Source organism: Asparagus officinalis, chromosome 3 (assembly GCF_001876935.1).
Source record: "Asparagus officinalis chromosome 3, Aspof.V1, whole genome shotgun sequence".
In the NCBI taxonomy this organism is placed as follows: domain Eukaryota; kingdom Viridiplantae; phylum Streptophyta; class Magnoliopsida; order Asparagales; family Asparagaceae; genus Asparagus; species Asparagus officinalis.
In genome coordinates this window covers 106,300,594-106,321,378 of record NC_033796.1, presented here as the reverse complement: position 1 = coordinate 106,321,378, position 20,785 = coordinate 106,300,594, and the positions used below count along the sequence as shown (strand labels likewise).

At 37.3% G+C, this 20,785-nt stretch overlaps 1 protein-coding gene and 1 long non-coding RNA gene across 3 annotated transcripts; one reads left to right on the top strand and one right to left on the bottom strand.

The window, feature by feature from the left end:
- LOC109835664 lies at positions 1,129-14,736 on the bottom strand. 2 transcript variants are annotated; one of them, XR_002245642.1, is made up of 4 exons: positions 14,460-14,736; positions 11,212-11,327; positions 2,101-2,182; positions 1,129-1,958 (listed from the first exon to the last, which is right to left on the bottom strand). It is a non-coding gene; the product is annotated as an uncharacterized LOC109835664 (long non-coding RNA). The 2 variants fall into 2 exon arrangements; XR_002245643.1 differs by having other exon boundaries at positions 14,500-14,736.
- Positions 17,588-18,679, top strand: LOC109835545 (glutamic acid-rich protein-like). Its single transcript, XM_020403513.1, has 2 exons — positions 17,588-17,713; positions 18,167-18,679. Exons 1-2 carry the CDS (start codon positions 17,588-17,590, stop codon positions 18,677-18,679), a joined length of 639 nt encoding a protein of 212 aa, XP_020259102.1.

Below are 20,785 nucleotides of genomic sequence, written 5' to 3'. Positions count from 1 at the left end.
GCATATCAGATAAATCAAAATCTCTTGTTGAGAATCCGAATGAGCCAGGATAGAGGAAGCATTTGGCTGAACATATTGGGGGCGGCGGGGTAGTCCAAAATTCGGCTAAATATGCAGGAAAAAAAAATAACATAGGAAGCAAAAGGCAGGCAACAAGCATATCGTTAGGGGGAATTTTGATTATTTGCAAATAAACTCTTGCTTACACGGATTTTGAACCAAAGTTATTATTAGTATAGTACTGAGATGACATAAATAGGGAAGTACAATTGTTAGAATAAATAGCAGAGGTACATTTATTACAATTATCTTCACCTTCTCTTCCTATGCTGTAACGCTTGCTCCTCTTATGCATAATTCAATTGCCAATGATATGTATCTTTTGCAAGAGGACTCATTTTCATCCCCGCTCACAGAAACATCAACAGACTCTTTTGAAGCAACTTTATCTATCATTTCGCTTGGAATTTTTCTTCATCCTCATACTAACAGTAATTGCAGATCCTTATCATTATTGTCAACCGAACAACTGTAAGTTCTTTAATTTTATCTGCTTTACTTTGTGCTTCAGCGAATTTGCATTGAGGACAATGCAAAATTTAGGTGTGGGGGTGAGAAATACATATTTTCCTCTTTATTTTACCTTTTTAGTTGCATTTTTCTTTCTTTTTGTTAAAAAAAAATATAAAAATATTGTCACTTGCCAAATTAATAGAGTTAAGTAATAATTGATCAAATTGATAGATTTTAAATTTTCTAATTCTTAGTTAGTGACATATTCAAGTTCACCTTTTATGATAACTCCAAATAAAGTTCTTAAGAAATGATTTTTCAACTAGTATACTTTACTTAAGTCTTACCTTAGATTTTTAATTAAAAAATAATAAAATTTTTGCATGCTTAACTTAGAGTTGAAAATATTTTTTCAAGTCATCTTGATTTACACATTTTTTTTAAAAAGACTATATATACTTACACATATATATTAAAAAAAAAACTAACCTTATAAAAGAAGAGTGCGAAAAATGGGCACAAAAAAAAAAACCTCTTATATTCAAGGTGATTCTATCTTATAAAGCCTAAGTTGACTGAGCAATTAAGCCCAAGGAGTATCTTTATACTGATGCTATAATGCTTGTCAGCAATCTGTATTTCTTGAAAGAGGACTGACTTCTTCGTCTTGCAGGAAATACAGATCACTCGCAAGCATTATAGCATCAGAGAAGGAAAAGAAGGCAAAGAGAGCTACGAAGCCGAAGAATAATTCAAACGAAATGATCGATAAATTTGCTTCAAAAGAATCTGTAAATATTTCTGTTAGAGGAGACGAAAGTGAGTACTCTTGCAAAAGACAGACCATTGGATGAGGATACTGCTAAGAAAGCAAAAAGACAGACACAAAGGCAGATCTGTAAGCCATTGTATTAGAACCTACAAATTGCAGAAAAGACCATGACCAAGATTGAAGAAATCTCCTCCGGTCTGAAAGTCAGCAGCTTGACATTCAGCCGGATAAGAATACCGCACACTAAAACTGAAAAGACCAAAGAGAAAGGCAGATTAAAACGCCCCAACATGAGAGCATAAGAATGGTGCAAAGCTTTGAAACCAAGACCAAGCTGGTACCACCCACAACCTGATCCCGAAATTTCCAGAAGGCTGAAGTTCACCATCAGTTCCAGCATTAAAGGTAAAATTTGCATGATTTGGCCCATCAATATAAAAGAAACTCCGTGTTTGTTGGGATCTGGTATTGCACAGTTCTTTTCAAATACAAGAGCAATGCTGAGACGGTATCCAAGTGGCACCACAAGTTTGAGACAGATGAGGCTCAATATGCATACACTAGAGAGCACAGAGCACCTGAAGATTTGCAGGCTTCAAAGCAGCAGCAGCAGCAGCGAAATTTGAACTTTGACCAGGTCCAGGTCTAGCAGAGACTACAGGTTAAATCGTGCCTAAAGAAGCATACGAAAATATCAGCATCAAATGGAGTGCTGCTCATGAGATGTACATCAATGAAAGAGATTGCAGTGAGTCTGGCAACAACATTTTGCGCACAATATGAAGGAATCATCTGGGTTTGGATACATCACTTACCATCTTATTTGAGAGTGTTGAATACCAGTTCAAGCTTAAGAATTTGTGATGTTGGCGTTATGGCCTTACATATATGCTTTACCTGTAAAGTAGTAATAATGAGTTGTGCTGTAAAAGTAACTTGGATTGTGGACATTAAATTCTACAATAGTTCTTTATTTCTTTGATTAAATTTCTGATATAAGCGTGAATGCAAACATGAATTTCTGATAATTTGAATATAATTTCTGATATTATAAGCGTGAATCATGCAGACATGAATTTCCCCATTTATGTTGGTGAATGCAATTAGTTGATCAATATAGGTGGAAAACTCTAATGTAATTGAGTCCTTATATAGGTAACGATTTGTTCAGAGAATTAGAGATTTCTTGTCTGGTCATGATCTATACTTCATTATGTTCTCTTTATTTAGCTGGATACTTGTAATTCACCTTTTACTCCAAAGAAAAATCAGATTGGTTATTTTGTTATAATTGAAATCTGACTCCATCTGAATCAGGAATGAGACACATGTATGTGCTCTTGCATCAATTAAAGTCTATAGGTACAGACGCAAAGGACCTATTGTGACTGAATATTTTACCCCAAACTTAATTTGGACGCACTCACCTCAGGAGTGGGTTAGATAAGATATAAATTAGAGCTCAAATAAGAGTGACAAACACAAGCCCTATGACAATGCCCACACCGCCTCTTTTGTCTTGAGAATTGCATATCCAATTCCATTGCATATCCAATTCACATGCAACCATATAAACAAACATGAACTGTAATGTTTATCTTTTCCCTGTGTGTAACGCGCATGAGAGTCAAATGCCAATTGTCACAGGTGACAATTGTCCAAATCCATTTTCGTTTTGGTCTACCCTCGTTCATTTCCCTTTACTCACTCATTCTGTTCCTCTTTAGGCTTCCTCGCTCTCTATCCTTTCTATTTCTCATCTTCTGGACCCCAACCACTATCTTGATCATGAAGGCACCAAGATTCAAGAGGCGTGATTTGGTATGGAGGAAAGTGAAGCACATCCTTCGTGGCCAACCCAAGTCTATAGTGAATCCCTGTCTGTCGAAAAAAAGTTCAAAAACGATGGTCGGAGGCTCAACATTTTATACCATTTGTGTCAAATTTTATTCAAAAATCAAAGGAGGAGATGGACCATCCAAAGTTCAAAAAGGCCGTCAAACAATCAGTCAAGTAGGACCAACAAAGGGGAAGGATGGGCAAAGTTGTAGCTGTAAAGAAAAGCATAAATTCACCATTCATTAATTGTCATAAAGATCTACAGGTGTGCAAACAGCTGAAGTTGAGAATGTTCTTTTCTTTTCTTTTTTCCTTTTTTTTATTGTTACTTTGGGAAGTTCTCCAAACCAATAATTGAGGGAGGGAGGGAAGGACGAATGGAAGGAGCACGCAATCGAAGGAGGAGATCCTCTGGTTTGTTTTAAATTTAGATATGAGTCCACAGAGAAATGTGGCACCATCGAAGGTCAGCTTGGTTGGCTATGCAGAGAGAAGACTATGAACTTCTTGATTCATCAGTGAGAGGGAAATGGTGATAAATGGCAGAGAGAATGTTTTGGTCCGAAGTCTAAAGGTTTATCAGATTTTGGTTGAAGCATTTCGTGAACTACAAAATGAAGGGTATGATCTTCCTCTTCATGAAGGTATAATTAGTATACGCATGCATGTTAATGTTGTAATTAAAGGTTAAAATACTTTACAATTATGTCGATTACACTACACGATACCAGCATTTTTAATTCTCCTTTAATAATTTATTCTCTTATTTGCAAAGCATTTTTTAGTATATATTACTGGATTTAATGTTTTGTTGGCATTTTGATACGTTTGATGTATCCAAAATAGGCAGAGCTATTAGTTGTTTAGGTTTATTCAGAATAACTGTGTTAGTTCCTTTCCTTTTCCTGGTCAACTAATTGATATTCCATGTGATTATTTTATATTTAATACAACTGTTTACCTTAGAATATGGATATTTGAAGCCTTATTTTTGTGAAAAATATTGAGTTGATTATTCACTTGAACTTAGTTTCCTTTTTAGGTATTATTTAAAGACACAGACCTTTCTCATGAGAGATGTAAAAGATAATGTTAAAACGTTAAAATATCTCTTTTGATTGCCCCCATAGATGATGATGTAATTTCTAAGGTGAGATGAATCTAGCTGGGTGGTATAAAGAGGTGCGTTGATAAAGGGTGTCATATCAAGCACTCATGATCAGATATGTTATGACTCGGGTATTTGGAATCTTGAGTTCAAGATTAGTTAAAGTGAGATGAAGATGACTATAATGAATTTGTGTAGAAATTAAGGCATTTTAGATTTTTCTTGGAATTCATACAAGTGAAAGTTATTAACGTTTTGTTCCAATTGAAAGTGGGTCAGAGCTAGGAATTCCTTTTCGAGGCTCAATTGCTCTTACCTCTTCCTGAACTTCTCCTGCTTCAATTGTTGCTTGCTCGCAAGAGAGATATTCGTCCATCCCCTTCAGACGAGTCTTCTTAGAATCTTTCTTAGACTCGTACACTTCTCGGATCTCCTTCAAGCAAGAAGTGTATATGTTGTAGTGCGAAAACGGAGAAGCTTCATAGTACCAGTTGCAAAAGCCAAGAACAGTGGAGGGTTATAATTTTGGCGGGGCAGCTTGAATATGGCTCCGGTACAACCAGCTATATAATAATACCAAGCCCTGACTCCTTCACATAAGTTGTCGGTAAGCGCAAGCTTAGGCCAGGGATTTCCAATAAACAGTTGGTCGTATCCAAATTGTCAGGCAAACTTGCAAGGCATATAAGGTTCGATAATACACTTATCACCTTGTCGAAAGATCAGATAACCCGGTCGAATATTTATCAGCCATCGGAAGGCGCCTCCATTTAGAGTGGTGAAGTGGGAAGGATCCTTCGTATCTTGATGAGTCTCGCCATCTCCGCTACCTTCAAATATTGGAAAGTAGCAGAGAATACGGTAGCTAGCGTCCATCGACAAAATCTTTCGGACCGAGACTATGTACACATTCTCCCATTTAGTCGTCTCAAGTCGCTGAACGAATGGAATGAAAGATCCGATATCCGGAGAAGCCTCTGTCATCAATGAGGGGCGGTGCATTACAAACCAGGTCACCAAATAAGTGTACAAAACTATTACGCGAGGTTGAGGAGTCTTCAACATTGTCTTCCTTCCTACTCTAATCTCCCGCACGTGGATAAACTCAGATACTAACTCCCGAAGGCCGCTCTGCAAGCAGCATACCATGGCAGAAATGAGATTCACTGGTCTACCATGAGCTAGAAGAACTGTGGGGTACACTACTTCAGCCAGGATAGATTCAATAGACTTGGTAGGTATCACACATCGTTTCAACCACAGCATCAAGAAGCCAGCAAACAGGGCCATGTTAGAAATAGGGGCCTGAGCTTGGTAGTGGAAGCTGTCGAACTTGGTGAAAGGGGGAAAGATATCCTCCTGAGCCTCGTTGATGTAACAAGCATCGTAGGCTTAATACGAGATTTAATGGTCTTGGGAGAGCTTGCCGGAAGACGGGTTAACTTGGCATCCTTCCGATTCAGATTTGGAAACAAGTATTCAGCCTAAGATGTCTCTGTGACACCGCCGCCTCGTAGTCCCTTCAGCTGAGCACAAATGTGGAAGTAGCACATTACTTTCCAAAAAGTCTCATAAATGGCGGGATGAGCTTCTTTTAGAATTGTGAGTTTTTCGATCCCGAGGATGAACTCCTCATAAGGAAACTCCCCGAGCGGTAAGCCAGAAACTTCATACATTTCATGAAGAGCGAACCTCAGCTCTCCAACATGTGTGAAGAATGTGCAACTGTCTGGGTTGTATCGCTCAAGCATGGCGAAGAGATTGTAATTGCTCTGTAAAATCTCGTGTCGGGTAGCAAATACAGGAATCCTCAAACTAGAGTGAATGAGGGGCTTCCTCAGATAGTCCAGGACAAAGTTAATCATACAGGTCCACCATCCTCCTTCTGTAGAATACATCCACCCAGGTGATCTAAATTCCTAGGTTGGGAACTCACCTTTTGCAGTGATGAATTGTCTAATAAAGACATTTGACAAAGTGCTCGCCTCCGTATCTGGGTATTTTCTTTGGATAAAACCGGATCGTAAGCCCATCACCCGCTGATCATACCTTACTGGGCAAGAGTCCTGATTGGCAAACTCACCAATAGATACGCCGTCTCCCTCTTTGATAAGTTTCCAACCCATGTGCCTTGGGACAGGTGCATTAGAAATATGATAGTGGATACATTCGCGTCATATCGGGCAAGAAAAGGTTGTGGTCATCAACTTTTCAAAGCATCTTGTAGTTCCTGTCGCTCACGATCTCAATGTCGACGTCGACGGAATCCCCAAACAAGAATGTTGGTTTCCTGAATTTTCTTCCATCATCAGTCCTGAACTCGAGGCCTATGGTGATGCCCTTGTGGGTCGTCAAAGACGCTCGCGTAAGGAGTTCTTTACGCTCCTTATTTTCGCCTTGGAATCTTGGTAATTCTTGGCGAAAACTGAAGCTCACATCGTGATCTGCACCGCCTTCGTGGCCGAAGTAATGGTGAAAAGAGAGCGAGGCGTTAGAATAGTGCACTGCAAAATAAAAAGACAACAGTCAGTATCTAAAAGGCAAACGACTGCTAAAAGTCCAAAGGACTAAATCAAAACGCAAAGGTCAGCCATGTGTTCCATAATCAAAATGCAAGGGCCGGTCCTGCGTTCCATAATCAAAACGCAAGGGCCAGCCCTGCGTTCCAAATTCAAAACACAAGGGCTAACTTTGGGTTCTAATTTCAAAACACGGAGATCAAGACCCGCGTTCTGGTTACAAAACGCAGGAGTCAATCCCGCTTTTCACAATTAGCGCAGAGGCTTGCTTCCGTGTTTCCATCGAAAAAGAACGAGTCTTGCTCGTTGTTGACAACCCAGAACTAGCCGTCTAGGGTTTGAAACTTGTCGAAACAAGTTGTGAGGGTTCGAACTTACCAAGGTAAAGAGGAACATGTCGCGACGGTGGCGCGGCCGCGGCCAACGGTTCATCTGGAGTCGACTCAACGACTCTCCTAGACCTGAAAACAGTTTTGTTAAACCCTATTGATGGTTCTTACCGGAGAATAGGTGCAGATCGCTGGAGATCTTGAGGAAGAAACGAGAACTTTCGTTTGGGACTTGAGGCGAACGAGGAAGAGTTATGAAACTCTTGATGTGACACATGTTGGGCTATTTATAGAGCCGCCAGGCTATTAAATCTACACGGGATTCTAGGAAAGAATCCCACTCAAAATAGGATTTTCGCGTTTCAAGATAAGTTGGTTAGACACCAACCAGAACGCAGAGTTCAGCCCTCGCGTTTCAAATTCCAAAACACGGAGCTCAACCCCGTGTTGCAAAACTACAAACGCAGAGTTCAACTCCGCGTTTCATCCCTCAAACGCAGAGATCACCTTTGCGTTCACAATTGTAAAACGTTAGGCTCACCCTCACGGTTCAAGCTTTGAACGCTGATCTCACCCTCGCGTTTCAAACATAATGTTTACTCTCACATGAGTTTGGCGTCATAAACGTCATTGACAAAATATTGTCTATCAAGTTAATATCACACTTCTGATAAAAGTTAACTTATCGATTCTCATCAATAGAGCGATGAGTCCTCAAAAACTTGGCCAAGTTAACATTACACTTCTGTTAGCTTGTTTCATTCTTAATATGACAAAGTCAACTTATCGACTCTCATCAGTAGCGCGGTAAATCCTCATCAATTTCTGTCAAGTTAATATGATACCTCTGACGACCATTATCCCCACAGAGTATGAATTTAACTTATTTTCTTAATATGACAAGCTTTTTCTGATGACAAAATCAATTTATCAATCCTCATCAATGGGGTGATAAATCCTCAAATTCCCGTCAAATTAATACTATACCTCCGACCAAATCAATCATCAATCTTCCTCAGTGAGACGCTAAGTCCTCAAAAAAAAACTTGTTCAAATCATAAAATCCTCAAAAAACTTGTTCAAATCGCAAGTCCTCAAAAACTTTGTCAAATCACAAGTACCTAATTTTGTCCAGCTAATATCGCACTTCTGATAAAATCCACCTATCGACTCTCTTCAATAGAACGGTAGGTCCTTAAAATCTTGTTCAAAATACAAGTACCCAATTTTGTCCAGCAAATATCACTCATCTGACAAAATCAACTAATCGACTATCTTCAATAGAACAGTAGGTCCTCAAAATCTTGTTCAAACCATAAGTACCCGATTTTACCCAGCTCATATCGCTCTAACAAAATTAATTTATCGACTCTCTTCAATAGAACGATAGGTCCTCAAAATTTTGTTCAAACCACAAGTATTCAACCCTGTCAAGTTAATCTCATACCTTTGACAAGTTTAACTTATCAATCTTATTCAAACAGGATTATAAGTCTATAAATTATTGTTATTATAACAGTCAAAACCTCATGAACTTGTTAATTCCCCTTTAATAGGATGACAGGTATTCATGAAAACCCCCAGCAGATTAATTTTTTTTAGAATTGTCTTAAATGATAATAAGAAAAATTGTTTAAATACTGCTTTGCATGGGAATTTGTGCTAAGTTAATACTACACATCTGGCATTTCAATCATTTTCATTGTTTCAAGATAGCGCATGACACATAAAAGAAACAGTGAAAAACCAAAACAGTATCACTTTTTATTCAAAATAAATATTAAGAGGTGATACAAGATAGTGTTATTCTTATCAAAAGAACGATACAAAATTAAGTTTGCGGGCCCATCAATTGGAAAGATGCGAGCCGGGACTTGATATCTGAAAGCTTCTCCTCGTGAGCAGCTCGCACCGTCGTTTCAGTTCTTCTCCAGAGTTCATCTTCGTTAGGCACCGCAGCGAGAGCTTCCTTCTTAACCTCCTCAAGAACCTGAACCTCCTTGTGGTAATTTACAAGGGTTTCCGCATTCCTGAGGCTAAGCCTAGTCACGATGGCTTCATCTCGAGCAAATTGAGCCTTTTGTCGTGCCAATTTCGCTTGCAATTGAGCAATGGTCTTTTCGATTTGAATGATTGTCGCTTGAGCAACCTCCAAAGCGGTGGATGAAATGGTCAGCTCATCTTGCCGTTGAGTACACTGCTCCTGCAAATGTACAACCTGGAGCTCTTTCTCAGCTAAGCCCCGCTAAACTACTTCACGCTGATTTGCCTCTTCAGTTTGGATATCAGCAAAAGTTAATGCAATCTGAGCGTCGATGTCCACACGCCCCAAGTCTTCCAGGGCTCTCAAGTTTTCCTCCAAGTGAGAGACCTTCTCTGTGCAATGGTGAAGCCATTTAGCGTTATCCACGCACTTGATGCTGCTCAGAGAATTCATCAAAATAGGCTTGAAATTCTCGAACGTAGCTCGTCCAGCACTTTCAACTTCAATCATCATTTTCATCATACTCTCTAATTGCCCCATGAGAACTTTGAGTACGTTGGGAACGTCCACCGGGCTTAAAGGGGCAGCAGGAAATGGCACCAAGGTCCCTGAAGTCGCAAAGCTTGGAACCAAAGTGGTTGGCGATTTCGACGAAGCAGCAGGACATGACACCGAGACCCCCAAAGTCGCAGAGCTGGACAATAAGGTAATGGGCGATTACGGTGAAGCAGCCGGAGAAGGCACTGAAATGTCCAAGTGCACAGGACTTGAAGGGAGAGCCATAAGCGCATGAAAGAAGCAGCTCTTGTAAATTCTAGTTGAATAGAAAGTTAATCGCTTGACTGCAAGATTCTAAGTTATTTCTCTCATTTTACCCAGTTTTGAGTCCATGATTGGAAATATAATAAAAGTGTACTGAACCATTAAGTATCTAAAAATCACATGTTCCAAAACATCACCAAAGATCGTAAAATTACCCTATAAACAACCAAGCATGCAAATTTTGAACTATTAAGAGAGCTGGTTTTTTTATTTGACATTACTATTAGACTCAGTTTCATATAAGCTAGAAGAAAAAGAAACCATAACACCAGTAATTTAGCTTGGTGGTAAATACAGGTAGACCTTGCTCCGAAATATATCCTTAGTTGCTTAGTCTGTATTTTGATGGTCCTGTCTTTTTGAAGTGTAGGCCATAAAGAACAGGGCTCTGGTTAACCTTATTTTCGTGAAAATTTAAGGATGATTATTCCCTTTAATTTAGTTGACTTTCTAGGTATTACAAAAGACACAAGCCCTCCTATGAGAGAGATGAAGAAGACAATGTTAAAATATTCAAATCTCTCTCTTGACCGTCGTAATAGACAATGATATATTTATTAATGTCTTAAGTGAGATGGATCTAGATGGTTGTTAACAACGAAGTGGGTAAATAAAGTGCGACATATGACATCAAACACTAATGGTCTAATATGTTATCACATTAAATCTATTAGATGAGTTGGGTTCAGGACTGATTTAAATCCCTGACATTAAGATGGTTTAAGAGAGATGAAGACGACTGTTAGTAAATTTTGTAGCAACTAAGATAGTTTAAGAGAGGTGAAGATGACTATATTAAATTTTGTAGCAACTAACGAATTTCAGATTTTCTTGGAATTCATGCAATTGTATCTTATTATGGTTTACAATTAAAGTGTGTCAGAGCTACGAGTTTCTAGCACACACAATCAAGATTATACAATTTCATTAACTGAGCTTTATGCTCAAGTCATAAAAGAAGAAACTCATTTAATATAGTAAGTCAGTTACTTGGTTGCAAGATGCTAAACTATTTCTCATCATACCCAAGTTATAAGTCCGTAATTGAACATATAATAAAAATGTATTGAATGATTACGTATCTAAAAATCACAAACAAATGCTCCAGAATTTCACTTTACTATCGGATGTCATCAAGTGGCATATCAAAGATCAATCACTGCACTGTGAGAGGTACAATTACGCCATGCACAACCAAGCATGTGAAAAAGTGAACTATGCAGGGAGCTCGATTTCTTGTTACACATTTCTATCAGATTCAATTAAATATATGCGAGAAGAAAAAGAAATAAAACATCAGCATATTAGTTTGACTGATAAAATACCTGTAAACATTCCTCGTGACATATATCCTTAATTGCTTGCAAGATAGTGATATTTTTTATGGTTTTCACACGTCAGTTTGAAGTAGAGGTCATGAAGAAGTGGGCTCGTGTTGAACCTGCCAATAACCAAATACAGATGAGTTTTTTGAGTTTTTTCCAATAAAAATGATTTACAATCATAAGATCAGTACAGGCTATACCTAGATGTTTTTACTAAGAAGTGTGACATGAAGATTTAAAAATAGTTTATTAGAATATCAAGTAGGCTTTGTACCAAAAAAAATAAAAGAAGCAGCTCTTCTAGATTACAGTTGAATAATAGGTTGATGACTTGATTGCAACTTTGCAAGATTCTAAATTATTTAAAATTCCCCTACATGTCATCATTTGAATCTTTTGCATTTACATGGTGTCAGCTATGAAGGCACAAGTCTACATAAATTGACCTTATTTTGAGATGACTCATGTACATGATACTAACAGGCTGTTTGTGTGTCATATTTCCAGGCTGACGATATATAGTAAGAAAAGAACTTCTCATAAGTAACTTCGAATGACAGTTCGCAGATTTGTTCTAACAATTTAAGCTCATGCATTTAAGGGGCAATCCTCCAAACTACCCTAGATTAATAAAAATCAAGACAAATGAAACAAGACAACTTTGTCGCATGCAGTTGCTCTGAATTCGGCCAAGAGAAATCTAACAAGGCAACAGAAATGCACTTGCTATTCGAAATCCTTCATAACTTCAAACAACTAAGAAGGGTTGCAACTTATAGATGAGCATATCATTTGCCTCAAATGTTTGCAGTTTAAGCAAGGTTTTAAATATTTGACGTCGGGAAATTTCGGACAACCAAAATCCACAACGGATTGCATATATTAGGGAAATATCGAGGATGTATAGCAAATATTGGAGTGTCATATCAAATAATGTGCATATATAATATAAGAAATGTAATCCAAACATTAATGATATTTAAGCAATGTTTAAAAAAGCGGAAGCGCAAAGAGAAGCATGGGCTTCATGAGTTTAGATATTTTAATTTTAAATTTATAAAAATTATAAACATATAATATATAGTGGTATAATAATTTATAAATATTTACATTCATGCCCTGATTAGTAAATAATAATTAAATATGTGAAGTATAGAAACAAATCATAATAAACTAAGCTACATGCATAACATATATATATTATTTACACTCACATGATCATTTTGAAAATACGTAGGGGCATTTTAATATTAGTCAAAAAAAATCCTTTTATATCCTCCAATCTTGTCTAAAGTGTGCATTTCAGAAGAAAGACACTTTATGAAGCACGAAGCATACACTTCAATTATGCTATAACGATGAGACGTAAGCTTCAAGGGATAAATAGCTTCACTCTTGGGTTTCGAAGCATTTACCCATCAAAAAGTTGCGAAGCAAGTTTCGAAGAGTTTCAAAAAAGCTTTTCAACTATTGAATCTAAGCATACAAAAAATATAATAATATATGTGTAGGATCACTAACCAATTGTAAAAACTTACTCAAGGAACTTACTCAAGGAAAAGAGCATGTTAGAATTAGCTTAAAAACTTCATAGGGATTGGATTTTTGCTGAAAAATATTGAAAACTTTTGTTGAACGATATTGTAAACTTTTGTTGAACTATATTGTTTTGCAACAAGTCATATAAAAGTACATACTGCTAACATATCAACTAATATATCGGCCATGCCGGGGACGTATTGCCCAAAATTTGCCAAAAAACGATAAATGATATTGAGACCATATCAGTTAGCGGCAAGCCTTATAAAAGGATATATCAACCGATATATCAGCCATATTAAGGATATTTAAAACAATGGTTTTAAGTGTATTAAAAGATAAAACAAATACTTAAAAGATCTAGCATCCTTTCCTTAATTTGGTAAATAAACTCATTTTCTTCTATAAGTATTAATATACTATAAATTGACTTTGAGGTTGTTTGGGGAGCTTTTTTTGTTGTTAAAGTAGCTTTTAAGCTAGCTTTTCCATACCTACATGTTTAGTGACATCCCAATTAAGCTAGCTTTTAAGCCTAATTTTAAAAAATTGGGGTTCCCTGAATTTTGACAAACCAGCTAATTAGCTCATCTAAGTAAGCTAGGTTTGACCAAGTAAATTACTTTTCTACCATACAAATTTAATGAAGAGTAGGTTATAAAAACGAAAAGCTATCAAAAGCTAACATAGCTTATAACATCAAATTTAAGCTCTCCCAAACACCCTCTTTAAGCTAATTAACTTCAGATTTACATTAATAGAAAGTTTGAACATCCAACTTTCTACAAACACACATTATTAAGATCATTCGATTTAATTTTAATATAATGCTGACATTCTTGTATTCATCAATGACAAAATTGGAATCAGTTTTAAGGAGAAACAACTGAGCACTATATATTTAAAAGTAACCTCTAAAAGGAATATATCCTCAGCCATTTAGTTTCGAGATGTGAAAGTGTGTTTCTATCTATAAGAAACAGTGTGTCGAGGTGTGAACGAGGAGGGATGAATTAGGGGGCGTACAACATCACTAGGTTTATCTCTTTCCGGTCTACTACATGCAATGACTAATGACAAACCCCTTCATCATAAATAAAAGGAAAAGTATGGTCATTCCATTTAGACAAGAGACTATACCCTAGTTCTACTCCTCTATAATTTAAAATGCTAGGTTTTCTCGATATTAGCATCTTAAATCTTTAATATTTTGATTTAGTCCCTCGTATCATTGAAATTTCCAATAGGCCCTCCAATTCTTATAAGTTGCCTCAAACTCTCAAATCATTGAGATTGCTACTAGGTCCCCGCAACCAATTCTTAGATGTTACTTCAAATTAATCCCTACAATCAAGAGAAGCATCAACAAGATATAATAATTGGGGGATCTAATAGCAATTTCAATGACTTCAGGGACTGTTTTCTAAATACTAATGGTTAAAGGGATTAATATCGAAAATTCCTTCTATGTTTCGGTTTATCCACAATCGAAAGTCTACATTACGAAAAAGTTAGTGTAGAACAAGCATGCATCAATTTAACCTACTTTGATTATAATAATAACTACAAAAGCGGCACATTTCGAACTCTCAGCTGAGAATCATACATAAATTCTACTCGCTCCAGATCAAACTCGAGCAAACGATAATAGGGCAAAAAAGAAATCAAAATCATCACAAAAGCAAACTAAGTCGAAAATTCTTTCCGACCTAAAAATCTAATCTTGATCACATCGAGAGGCGACGTCACCTTGCGAGAAATGTCGCCGGATATCACTCCATCTCCTCAACGAAATCGAAATCCCCCAAACAGAAAATAAAATTAAAATAAAAATAAAAGCGGCGGAATAAAAGAGTCCTCTTTATATCGGAGAAGGATTATAGACTAGGGTTTTGGGGAGAGAGAGAAGAGTCTACGAATCGCCGACATTTTGAAGAAAACTCTAAAATGGAAAGTGACGCGTGGTTTTCTTGCTGTTTTTTCCTTTTTTTTTTGTCTTTTGAATTTTTTTGGAAAAAAATGTGTTTAAGGCCCCAAAATAAGAAGCACATAAAGTTTTTGAGAAAATTGTGTGTAGACCCCGAAATATTAAAGGGGATGTGAGTAGGCCCCTAATATTTTTTTTTGTGCCAGCCCCCAATACCCAACATTCTTATGTTTTAGCCCTTTTTATGTTTCTTAGACCGCACGCAGGGGAAAAAAAAGCGAAAACCCAAAACTGCGCTTTGCCCCTACTCCCCTCAAAACCTGGCTGTCTTCTCTCTCTCCCCCTCTTCGCTCTCCGCAAACCTAGCTCATCTCGAGAACTCATTTTCAAAACCCAAATTCACTCAAGCGTCCAGGAAAATCAGAAAGAAAAATGCCCAAAAAAATTTAAGAAAAATGGGCGAGAAGCCTGAGGAAGAGAAGGGTGAAGAAGACCCCACGCAAACCGAAGTGGTTCGCCAGGTTCGCCACCGGCGACGCTCAGCGCGATTGGAGAAGGAGGAAATTCCAAACTTATCTGCCTCCGCCTCCGCCTATACCCTCATATGTCCCGCCGGTGGTTCTCCTCCAACATCCTCTAAGGACGAGGAGAGTAACAAGGCGACGGAAACCCCGAGCATTAAAAGGGTACTGGAAAATCGAGAGCGGAAGAGGAGACGCTCGCCAAAAGAAGTGTTCACCTCAAAGAAGAAGTAAGTTCCCAATCAATTACGTGATTTTGAATTTAATTAATTTAATTGAGTGATTTGAATTTAATTGAGGTTTATGGGTTCTGTTTATGAGAAAATATTGGTCAGAAACTGGTTATTGTAGTGTAGAACCAGTTTCTTACTTTTGGAGTAAGATCTGAACAATATGAAGTATAATTGTTTGGAAGAAATGCATGCCAATAATTCACATAGTTGTTAGCTAGTGGCAATGCATGTCAATTATTCTCGTTTGTTGTTAATGTTTACCCTTAATGGTGTGTTTGGGAGTTTACTAAGGGAAGGGAAGGAAAGGTAAACAACGGGAAGGGAAGGGAAGGGAAGGGAAGAGAATTGTAATATGTTGTTTGGGAGTTGAGTAAGGTGAATGAAGGTGAAAGGAAGTAAATATATGTAAATTTACATAAATGACATTATACTAATAACACATCAGCCCTTTTATTTGTTTTGATGGGGGTAAGAATGTCATTACACTTCTTTACCGAATGTCATTACACTTCTTTACCCTCATTTACCCTCCTCTACCGCCCAAATCGGGGGGGGGGGAGAAAACCAAGCAATTTTACTCTCCTTTCCCCTTCCTTCCTCCTCTCTACCCTCCTTAAAAAAACTCCCAAACAAGGTGAAAGCCTCATTTCTCTTCCCCTCCCTCTCTCTATCCTCCATCCAAACAGGGCATAAGTGTCAACTATTAGCTATTCATGTTAATAAATATTAACTTTTACTAAGTTAATGCCTTTACTGTTAACTGTTACCTAATTTGAATTTGAACGATTTGTTAAGAGTAAATAGTTGTGATGTAGGAAAGTTGATGTTGTAGGTGATATAAAGCCTAGTGCATGTTTCGGATCGTATTATATATTCATGCAAAAACTTTAACCAAAAATAAAGAAGTGGCATTGGGATGCCTACAAGGGCACTAACTTTGAGCACTATGTATTATTCGGACATCCAACACGTGATCGACGGGCACTAGAGCATGTGCTCAGTCATTATGATGCCGAAACTGATGAATTCTTTTTTCCTGATCCCCAAATAGGGTCTCTAGTTTCAGTAAAATTTGATGAAGAGTGGGTGCAAACTCACACAGGCTTCCCTATTGATGGGAAGTTGATCTATGGGAATAAAGACTCTCACAACCGGCTTTAGAGGGAGTACTTTGAAGATAAGAAAGAAATGTTGAAGGACAAGGCAAAGGCAAAGGCCAGGGCTACAGAAGAAGCTGGTAGCATGAGGAAATATGTTGAAGAGTTACTGGAGATACTTGTTGAGTTAAGTGATAATTGAGTCAAGTGATAGTAAGGACATTGAGGATTTTGTGCTTCTTTAGATTTTGTACCACTGTTCAATGATTTGGTGCCCGAACAGCTCACAATGCATCCCAAGACAGTTGTTTCAATATGTATATAGTATTGAGAGAGTGAAGAACATTGTGTGTGGTAAACTTATTTTTGACGATACGAAGACAGGCATTCAAATTGTCATTGAAGGGTTGAGGAAGCCAGGGGTTACGTACGTACCCGGATGCATGCCGCTCATCCATGTAAGTTGCATATTCATATATGGTTTAACATTTGTTTTAGTTATTAACAATTTTGGTTACAGGCATTAGATAACATGTCCAAGATTGAATGTTAACAGGATATTGTGACAATTAACATGTTAACATAAAAGTTAACATGGAAACCTAAAAGTTAACATATTTAAGTGAAAGTTAACATGTACTCATGAATGTTAACCTGTAATAGTGAAAGTTAACCTTTTAACTCTGAAATTTAGCTATTTAGAATAAAGTTGAACAAAGGGTTTTGACAGTTAGGAAAATTATGACAAATATTTGTTGCTTCTATTTTAACAGCTATGGTACTATGAGATAACAGGCATTAAAAAACCAACCCTAAACTTGAGATGGAAGCATTCGTTGACCAATTGGGTAAGGGTCGGAGGGACGGCTGGATCGTTGAGGAGGGAGACAATTGTCTCCAATGTAAAAAAAAGTAAACATTAAGATTAAGGATAAACCAATTTTAACCAGCAGCCCATGGGGTGAGAAATACCCTCAAAGGGAGCCCAACGGGAAAAATAATACTAGCGCTCGTCGTGGAAAAAAAAGGATCCCACCTATATCATCTAAGAGTAAAGATATGGTGGTTTCACTGCCAAGGAAGAAGGAGAAGATAGAAAAGGTAAAGGATGAAAAGCAAGCGAGGGTGAAGGGTAGACCAAATAGCTCATCTGTAGGATACGTAAGCATCAATGACCCTTTACTGGTTTTTCCATATTTATATTGGTTGAAATTTTGTAACTTCATCATTAATTCATTTTCAATTTACATTGTTTCATGATTGGTTTCTTTGTACAAGATAATTACATTGTTTCATGTTGAGTTAGTGCCCAATGTAAATGATTATGTTAGTACATGTATTTCCTTAACAATCATGATAACTTCTAACGTTTTATGTTATCTTTCATGAAGTTGTGCTCATGTTAGTTTTCAGGTTAACATGTTAGTTTTCAGATTAACATGTTAGCTTTTCATAACTTTATCCTTAATTTTGTGGATTTACATGGTAATGGGGATATATTTTTTTTTAATTTTCTCCTATCATATCAGGGATGCGCTTGAAAGAGAAGATGAAGTAGAGAAGTTGACCAGTGATCAGCAAATTCAGTTCTGGAGGAATACGACCTAATTAAATTGGAAATTGCTCCGTGCTACAAAGCATGGTAAGTGCCTTCAATGGGATGCTTGCTCTAAGGAGATACATAGGCTGAATAGGAAATTAGAGCTCTACGAAGGAACTGTTGACCTGGTTGATCCCGAAAACCTGAAGAAAAATGTAGAGGCTATTATGTCCAAGAGTGATAGGCACACAAGGGTTGCACATGTGAAGAGGAAAAGTAGTATTGATAGCATTGACAAGGGTGACGATGTCGATTGCTTCAATTATGATGATGTGTGCATTATTGGTAAGGAAGCCTCTTATATTATGGAGGATGTAGCGCAAGCAGAGCAGGAGGTAGATAAAGTTGACCAAGATGAGGATGAAGAGAAGGGAGGGGAAGATAAAGAGGAAGAGATGGAAGAGAGAGAGCAGGAGAAGAAAGAGGAAGATAAAGAGGAGGACGAGAAAGAGGAAGATAGAGAGCAAGAGCTGTTTGAGGAAGATAGAGAGCAGGAGAATAAAGAGGAAGATACAGAGGCATCTGAGAAAGAGGAAGATAGAGAGGAGTAATTTGAAGAGGAAGATAGAGAGCAGGAGATGAAAGTAGATGAGAAAGAGGAAGAGAGAGAGCAGAAGATGATTAAGGAAGGAAAGGAAGAAGAGAAGAGAAGTGCAGAGAAAGTGGTGGAGAGGAAAGTGGAGGAGAAAGACTTGCTACAAGTTTATCAAAAGAGATTGAAGAAAGTTGTTTCCAAAGGGACAAGGGGACCAAGTACCAGAATCAGGACGCGATCTTAGCTAGTCTGAACCCCTTTTACTGAAGAAAAGAAGAATGTAGCTCATCCAGATATAATTACAATTTCACACCATAAGGAGGATGATAGGAAAAAATCAGATACTACTGCAAGCATGGTAAATGCACTTGGGATTTTCAAAAGAATTAGAAAATCAAGAAGAAGGAGGAGGCTTTGTTGAAGTTGCTGAACGAGGGTATTCCTGTTGTTGATGATTTTAGTATACGCTTGGTTGATAGTGAAAGAACATGTAGCGGCAAAGCTCACACTAGAGGAGAATAGCTGGGTCTCAGAGTTTTGCAATCAGAAAGCTCATCGGTAAGTTTAATTCATGTAAACTAATGTATCTATATGCATGTTTATGTTAACAGATACATGTTAACTTATGCACATTTATATTAACCTTTGCTAGAACATGTCATTGCTCACTGTTATATGTTAACGTTTCCATAATTATGTTAACTTATGCCCATTTATGTTAACCTTTGCTAGAACATGTAAGCTTTCATTGTTATATTGTTATATGTGCACGTATCGATACATTTATGTTAACCTTTGCTAGAACATGTAAGCTTTCATTGTTATATTGTTATATGTGCACGTATCGATAACAACTGTTAATGTTTGTATCTTTCTGGTAAGCTTTCATTGTTATATTGTTATATGTGCACGTATCGATAACAACTGTTAATGTTTGTATCTTTCTATCATACATCAGGTCATGTATTGTTGTTAATACGTCAAACAGTAGCATTAATTCTTTGGAGCTTCTCAATCTACTATGGGGAGGTCGTATTGATGACCATGCAAGTTTAATTGACTCACTATATGTATTTATGTCTTTTTTAAGTGTTGTGTTGTTATGCAATTTAATGTGTATCTTATGTATGGCAAATTTACAAGTCATGGAAGCTTTGATCAATAGAAAAAGCACATGGCTAGATAGCCCAGAAATTGCTCCCCTGAGCCATAATTATGGGGTTGTATCAGTCTTCTTCTACGTAAGTTAACAATTTTCTGCTACTAAGCTTCTTTAACTCCTGTTTACTCCTGATATAACATTATATTCTTGGCAATACAGCACAACATTTATGCAATCACTCCTGATTTCCCACATATCTGTACTTCATTTATACAAAAGCATGGTGTTGAAAGGAAGAATATACTCCTTATCCCGCTTGTGCATCAGGACCATTGGCATGTTGCTGAAGTCAGGTTAGATGAGGACGTTATCAAGCATTACAGCTCAGTTACCCACGATGCATATATTAAACTAATGAATAAAGTAATTGGTTTTATGGATCATATGAAGTCTGGTTTTGATTCCGATAATGTTTGGAGGAAGTTCAGATATGAAGTCGTCCCTTGCGAGCAACAGTCTGGAATGTTAGTATTTCACAAGTTTATCTTTTTCATTGCATTTAGCATCATATATCTAACAGAAGATCATTTGTATCTCTGTGTTACAGTTTTGGTTGTGGGCTTTTCGTTCCCTTATACATGAAGGCTATAATCAATGTGGCTGATACGATTCAGGTAACTAATCTAGGAGACAATTCTGCCGTCATCCGTGCCAGGCTTGTAGCCAAACTTCTTGTGGAAGGATGGGAACAGAGATATCAAGAGGAGATTGGAGCACAGGATGGGTGACAGTGTTATCATTATGTAGTAATTGAACAAGCTAACTATGAGAACAAATGTAGTCTTGTATACTAATTTGAACAGTTGTGGATGGGTGAAAGTTTGAAACTTGTTGTTATGGTACTTTTGTATAGGTTAACATATGTTGCTGAAAGTTAACCGATTTCATCAAAAGTTAACCAATTTTAGCGAAAGTTAACCAGTTTTAGCAAAAGTTAACCAGTTTTAGTCAAAGCTAACC